Source organism: Salmo trutta, chromosome 26 (assembly GCF_901001165.1).
Source record: "Salmo trutta chromosome 26, fSalTru1.1, whole genome shotgun sequence".
Lineage (NCBI taxonomy): Eukaryota > Metazoa > Chordata > Actinopteri > Salmoniformes > Salmonidae > Salmo > Salmo trutta.
In genome coordinates this window covers 40,248,425-40,255,752 of record NC_042982.1, presented here as the reverse complement: position 1 = coordinate 40,255,752, position 7,328 = coordinate 40,248,425, and the positions used below count along the sequence as shown (strand labels likewise).

The 7,328-nt window shown below is 45.3% G+C and overlaps 1 protein-coding gene across 1 annotated transcript; it reads left to right on the top strand.

Annotated features, from left to right (window-relative positions):
- The first annotated feature begins 680 nt into the window (after positions 1-680).
- On the top strand, positions 681-4,508 carry LOC115163767 (extracellular calcium-sensing receptor-like). The gene is made up of 6 exons (XM_029715933.1): positions 681-966; positions 1,263-1,563; positions 1,661-2,449; positions 2,874-3,101; positions 3,329-3,452; positions 3,592-4,508. The coding sequence occupies exons 1-6, from the start codon at positions 749-751 to the stop codon at positions 4,506-4,508; spliced, it is 2,577 nt and encodes an 858-aa protein (XP_029571793.1). The 5' UTR covers positions 681-748.
- Positions 4,509-7,328: the final 2,820 nt, after the last annotated feature.

Below are 7,328 nucleotides of genomic sequence, written 5' to 3'. Positions count from 1 at the left end.
CAACAGTAACAAGTGGTGATGTGAATCAGTGGTGCGCCAATCAGGGCCTTGCAACAGTAACAAGTGGTGATGTGAATCAGTGGTTCACCAATCAGGGCCTTGCAATAGTAACAAGTGGTGATGTGAATCAGTGGTGCACCAATCAGGGCCGTCTTTGCGACCATCAGGTTACGTCCCCGGGACAAACCAGGAGCTAGACAAAAACCTTGTCTATGATGAGAGAGGGAGTTGGGATACTGACAGAGGCTGGGCTATGTTGTTAATATGAGCAAAGCAGTGGACAGATAAGTGCAAACATCTGACATTGTAGAGTAAAAATGTATATGTGTCATGCTGTTCCAGATGTTTTTTTTTGTGTGACAATTTCAACACACGTAAAATAATAGTACAATTATTATTTATTTGAATCCCATTCTTGTTCTATTGTTTTATGTATTTGTTTAAATTTCCATACAAAAAATACCTATTGAAAAACATGACGAATATGATGTTTTATATCCACAATGTCAGAAGCCTGCACTTATCTATCCACAGCTTGCTCATATTAGCAGCATAACCCAGCCTCTGACAATATCCCACCTCCCTCTCTCATCCTGTACTCCGGGGACAATAAACACTAGAACCACATCCCACTCGTTGAGAGGGAGTGTATGGGCAGTTCCAGCATCTTAGGGAGCATTTTCACCTCTATAAAAGAGGAACGCTTCTATCTGCCCTTTCAGACACAGCTGCCCTTCTGAAGAGTGGTATGGCACTGAGAACAGACGTGGTTCTCCGGCTGCTGGTGGTGGTGATGAGGGGTATGGCTGCTCCAGCCCCAATCTGCTCTCCGCTGGGCAAACCCGCTCTGCCTCTCCTATCTGCTGAGGGGGACATCAACATTGGGGCAGTGTTCGCTCTACATAGGAATGCCCTCTTCAAGGTCCATTCGTTCACCTCCAGACCAGAGAAAACACCTTGTATCAGGTAGGTGTTGAAAAAAACTGTCTGTGGGAACTTTTAGCTGTTTGGGCATATTTCTCATCAGGGTAGATTTTTTTAGTCTCTCACTGAAATTAGGCACAGTGCTTAATAACACTACTGTAGACGATCTGTGCATTTCTTCTTGGACAAATCAAGTATACAAATTGTTTCTGTTATGCTAAACACAATACTCAACTCATCTCGACCGAGTATATCAGTTTTGCTGGCATATGTGATTGTGGCATATGAGATTCCTGGCGTCAACGAACTAATTTATTTGGTTTGTTACCGCTGTCCAGTTTCAACCCACGTGAGTTCCAGTTTGCACAGACCCTGATCTTTGCCCTGGAGGAGATCAACAACAGCAGTGATCTGCTGCCAGGGCTGTCTCTGGGTTACCAGGTCTATGACTCCTGTAGCTATGCCCCCCTGGCCATCCACTCAGCCTTGGCCCTGATGAACAGCCCTGGGCCTGAGGACAGCCTGGGAGACCCCTCCTCCTGCTCCAGATCTCCAGCCGTGTTGGGCATTGTAGGGGAGTCAAGCTCCACATCCACCATCGGACTATCATCCCTGGTTGGACCATTCAGCATCCCTGTGGTGAGACACCTTCTAGTTTTGGCTCTTTAAAGGTAGTATAGTCAATATCAGCTATGTATGAAAGATCATTTCAAATCTTCCCGTTTCTTCCACACAGATAAGCCACTTTGCCACCTGTGCTTGTATGAGTAACAGAGAAAAGTTCCCATCCTTCTTCAGAACCATCCCCAGTGACTTCTACCAGAGTAGAGCCCTGGCAAAGCTGGTCAAACACTTTGGATGGAACTGGGTGGGAGTGGTGAACAGCAACAATGACTATGGAAACAATGGCATTGCCACATTCATGGAGGCAGCGTGGCATGAAGGGGTCTGTGTAGAGTACCAAGAGGCCATCCACCGCACAGACCCCCGAGAGAAGCTCCTGAAAACCGTCAGGGTGATCAGGAAGGCCACAGCCAGGGTGGTGGTACTGTTCCTGGGCTTGGGGGACCTCATCCCCCTGCTGAATGAGCTGGCTCTGGAGGGAGACCCAGGGCTGCAGTGGGTAGGCAGCGAGGCCTGGATCACAGCCAGAGTGCTGACGGAGAACAAGGCCTACGGCTTCCTAAGGGGGGCGGTGGGCTTTGCCATCAGGAATGCCAGGCTGGATGGTCTGGAGGGGTTCCTAGGCAAGGTGCACCCCTCCCAGGCATCAGACAACACCCTGCTCAGGGAGTTCTGGGAGACTGTGTTCCAATGCTCCTTCGAGGGGGTCAGCAGCACGCTGTGCACAGGAACAGAGAGGTTAGCAACGCTGAAGAACCAATACACTGACGTGTCAGAGCTGAGAATATCCAGTAAAGTGTACACAGCTGTATATGCCATTGCACACGCTCTACACAACCTACTGACAGACTTAAAGAATGACACAGACAGCGGCAACAGACCAGTCTACACACCACAGCAGGTGAGCAAGATCAATATACAACAAAACATAAATAACATATCATTTGATTCATCCCACTCTCTCTGTGTCTCTCTGTGTCTCCCTGTCTCTCTCTGTGTCTCTCTGTGTCTCCGTCTCTCTCTGTGTCTCTCTGTGTCACTCTCTGTTTCTCTGTGTCTCTCTCTGTGTCTCTCTGTGTCTCCCTGTCTCTCTCTGTGTCTCTCTGTGTCTCCCTTTCTCTCTCTGTGTCACTCTGTGTCTACCTGTCTCTCTCTGTCTCTCTTTGTCTCTCTGTGTCTCTCTGTCTCTGTCTATATCTGTCTCTCTCCGTCTATGTGAGTCTCTCTGTGTATCTCTGTGTTGCTCTGCGTCTCTCTCTCTCTCTCTCTCTCTCTCTCTCTCTCTCTCTCTCTCTCTCTCTCTCTCTCTTCATGTTGTTGAACAGGTGCTGCAGTACCTGAAGGAGGTGAGGTTTAGAGTAAAGACAGGAGAGGAGATCTGGTTTGATGCTAACGGAGATGTGGTGGCGTGCTACGACCTAGTGAACTGGCAGCAGGAGGAGGATGGGACCCTGCAGTTCCATGCTGTGGGGCTGTATGATTCCTCGATGCCCCCTGAACAGCGCTTTACCTTCAACCAGGGAAAACTGGTCTGGGCAGGGGGCCAGGCAGAGGTAGGACTAAATACATGTTGACTATGTTGCAAAAGAATAACACATGCAAACCTCAAACTACTGCAAATGTAAAACATGCATTCTATAATGTATACATAATCCACATAGTCTATCACAATTGTCTTGTTTTGTATTGGTAAAAGCACTTCCACAAGTAGTAACATTTAAACATTTCTGCACGTTTATTTATATAAAATACACCAATATTTTGTTGTTTTTCTCTACAGGCACCTGCAGCAGTGTGCAGTGAGAGCTGTCCCACAGGCACTCGTAAGGCTGTACAGAAAGGAAAGCCTGTATGCTGTTATGACTGTGTACCATGTGCGGAGGGAGAGATCAGCAATATCACAGGTAATATATAATGCATTTAGGGCTACCTACAATACTTTCAAGCTCTGTCACTGCCCAACAGGACTAATAGATATCAAAAAACAAATGTCACGGTGACACACTGATTCATGGAATGAATGACGTTCTAATCTCCTTACAGATTCTAACGGCTGCTATCGATGTGACTTGGAGTATTGGTCAAATGAAAAAAGGGACCGCTGTGTGTTGAAACCAGTTGAATTCCTCTCCTATGAAGAAATGATGGGCATAGTCCTGGTATTTTTCTCCTTACTGGGGTCTGGTGTTACTACTCTGGTAGCTGTTGTGTTTTCAATTCATAAGGACACCCCCATCGTCAGGGCCAACAACTCTGAGCTCAGCTTCCTGCTGCTTTTCTCCTTGACTCTGTGTTTTCTGTGTTCTCTTACTTTCATTGGCCGGCCCTCTGAGTGGTCCTGTATGCTGCGTCACACAGCGTTTGGGATCACCTTCGTCCTCTGCATCTCTTGTGTTCTGGGGAAAACAATAGTGGTGTTGATGGCCTTCAGGGCTACACTTCCAGCCAGTAATGTCATGAAATGGTTTGGTCCTCTACAGCAGAGACTCAGTGTTCTGGCTTTCACTCTCATACAGGTCCTGATCTGTGTTCTTTGGTTAACAGTCTCCCCTCCTTTCCCCTACAAGAACATGAAGACCTATAAGGAGAAGATCATTCTAGAGTGTGATGTGGGTTCAGCTATTGGTTTCTGGGCTGTTTTGGGGTATGTAGGACTCCTGGCTCTCTTGTGCTTTGTGCTGGCTTTTCTGGCTCGAAAGCTGCCTGATAACTTCAATGAGGCCAAATTCATCACCTTCAGCATGCTCATATTCTGTGCAGTCTGGATCACCTTTATCCCAGCTTATGTCAGCTCTCCTGGGAAGTTCACTGTAGCTGTGGAGATCTTTGCCATTCTGGCCTCTAGTTTTGGTTTACTTTTCTGCATATTTGCTCCTAAATGTTTCATTATATTGCTGAGGCCAGAGCAAAACACCAAGAAACATATGATGGGGAAGACTTCCAATGACATTCGATATTAAAGAAACATAATTTGGGAAAGGCCTTTAGGATGAATACTGACCATTGGCCTTTTCAAAGTCTTTCTATAATAAATACGGACACATCATTTCAAAGTCAGTCATGGGTTAACCTCATCCCCAGACTCAACTGATACTAAAAAATAGAGCCTGGAAACACTGTGCAATGAACTGGGACTTGAAAAGGGAAGGGTTCAAATCAAGGCAGGAGAGAGAGATCCTGCTACAGTTTGACTTTAAAAAATGCAGAAAATCTCACAATGATCATATTTCTTTTAGGAAGCCCCAACTGATTCTGAGTTTGGGCATATAACGTTTACGTGTGAGAACTTGGTGCATACTTTCTGATTTCCCGAGCTCACTTCCTTGTTTAGCCTAATTCGTTTGTAGAGGGAAGGTTCTAAGGGTTTTGTTGGACGGTGATGGACTGAGATATCAGACAATGTAAATCCGCTCCTGCCATGGGCTCCATTCCTGTCTCTTCATGAGACATTGTGAGAGACGGCTCGAATGAGAAAGAGCCGGGTGGTGGACCAGATCTGTCATGGGTACATGGATGTTCAATAAGTCCAATAAGTCCTGAACACACATCCAACAGCACATTATGCCAAGCAGCCATATCTACACAGGTGTAGTCGCACATTATGAGAGTCAAGACAATAATGAGCAGACAGAAAATCAAATGTTTTGACATAGCCTATGTTTCTCACTGCTCTACCCCAGTGGCCACTGACAGCTTGGTGTGCTTCCACAGGCCCCCTCAGTGACCCCCTCATTGAGTGCTGCTGTCCAGTCCAGGTCCAGATCAGGAGCCTACACACAAGCCCCTTACTGAGCCTCTGTCTCACAGGCCTGCTCTGGACAAGCATGGTCTACTATCTCATCAAAAACGACATTGACTTCTTAAACCTCTCCTCATAGGCCCGTGGGCCACAACCCAGTGTTTGTCAATACGCCAATGGGCATGTGGCATTCATACCACCATCAACACAAAGCAAGGTTTCAGTGAAATGTGTTATAATTAATATATGTCTGTACTGCATGTATCGTGTAATGTATTGGCTACCCTTCATGTAATATTACAGTTGTTGTCATAAAACATTCAGCTGTCTAATATCTCTGGATCTTCAGTCTTACTTGAATTATCACAATGCTAGAGAAAGACACAAATAAATTAAAAAACTAGAATGGTCATTTTCTATGAATTGTGTGACTTGCTTCAGCTGGCCAAATGTATCTGTATGTAGTAGTAGTAGAAACAATAGTAATAGTAAATCAATTCAAATCAAATTTTATTAGTCACATGCGCTGAATACAACTGGTCTGGACCTTACAGTGAAATGCTTACTTACGAGCCCCTAACCAACAATGCAGTTTAAAAAAATACTGCTAAGAATAAGAGACAAAAGTAACAAGTAATTAAAGAGCAGCAGTAAAATAACAATAGTGAGACTATATAAAGGGGGGTACCGGTACAGAGTCAATGTGCGTCAACGGTTAGTTGAGGAAATAGGTACATGTAGGTAAAGTTATTAAAGCGACTATGAATAGATGATGACAACAGAGAGTAGCAGCGGTGTAAAAAAGGGTTCTCCTATGGAGACAGACAAAGAACACTTTTGGAACTCTATTTTTACCTGGCAGGAGGAGGAAGTGGTAGTAGTAGTAGTTTTAGGCCTAATGGTAGTAGTAGTGGTAGTAGGCCTAGTGGTAGTAGTAGTAGTTTTAGGCCTAATGGTAGTAGTAGTGTTAGTAGTCCTAGTGGTAGTAGTAGTAGTTTTAGTCCTAATGGTAGTAGTAGTGGTAGTATGCCTAGTGGTAGTAGTAGTGGTAGAAGGCCTAGTGGTGGTAGTAGTAGTGGTAGTGGTAGTAGTGTTAGTAGGCCTAGAGGTAGTACTGGTAGTGGTACTAGTGGTAGTAGTACTAGTGGTAGTAGTGGTAGTAGTACTAGAGGAAGTAGTGGTAGTAGTACTAGTGGTAGAAGTGGTAGTAGGCCTAGTGGTAGTTGTGGTAGTAGTACTAGCGGTAGAAGTGATAGTAGGCCTAGTGGTAGTAGTGGTAGTAGGACTAGTGGTAGTTGTGTTGGTGGTGGTAGTAGTGGTACTAGTAGTGGTAGTAGTGGTAGTAGTGGTAGTATTACTAGTGGTAGTAGTGGTAGTAGTAGTAGTAGTAGTGGTAGTAGTGGTAGTAGGCCTAGTGGTAGTAGTAGTAGTGATAGTAGGCCTAGTGGTAGTAGGCCTAGTGGTAGTAGGCGTAGTGGTAGAGGGCCTAATGGTGGTAGTGGTAGTAGTGGTAGTAGTACTAGTGGTAGTAGTAGTAGTAGTAGTAGTAGTAGTAGTAGTGGTAGTAGGCCTGCTGGTAGTAGTATTAGTGGTAGAGGGCCTAATGGTGGTAGTGGTAGTAGTGGTAGTAGTACTAGTTGTAGTAGTAGTAGTAGTAGTAGCAGTGGTAGCAGTCCTAGTGGTAGTAGTGGTACTAGTGGTGGTGGTAATAGTGGTACTAGTAGCGGTAGTAGTGGTAGTAGTGGTAGTAGTGGTAGTGGTAGTAGTGGTAGTGGTAGTAGTGGTAGTAGTACTAGTGGTAGAAGTGGTAGTAGGCCTAGTGGTAATAGTGGTAGTAGGACTAGTGGTAGTAGTGGAGGTGGTGGTAGTAGTGGTACTAGTAGTGGTAGTAGTGGTAGTCGTGGTAGTATTACTAGTGGTAGTAGTGGTAGTAGTAGTAGTACTAGTAGTAGTGGTAGTAGGCCTAGTGGTAGTAGTAGTAGTGATAGTAGGCCTAGTGGTAGAGGGCCTAATGGTGGTAGTGGTAGTAGTGGTAGTAGTA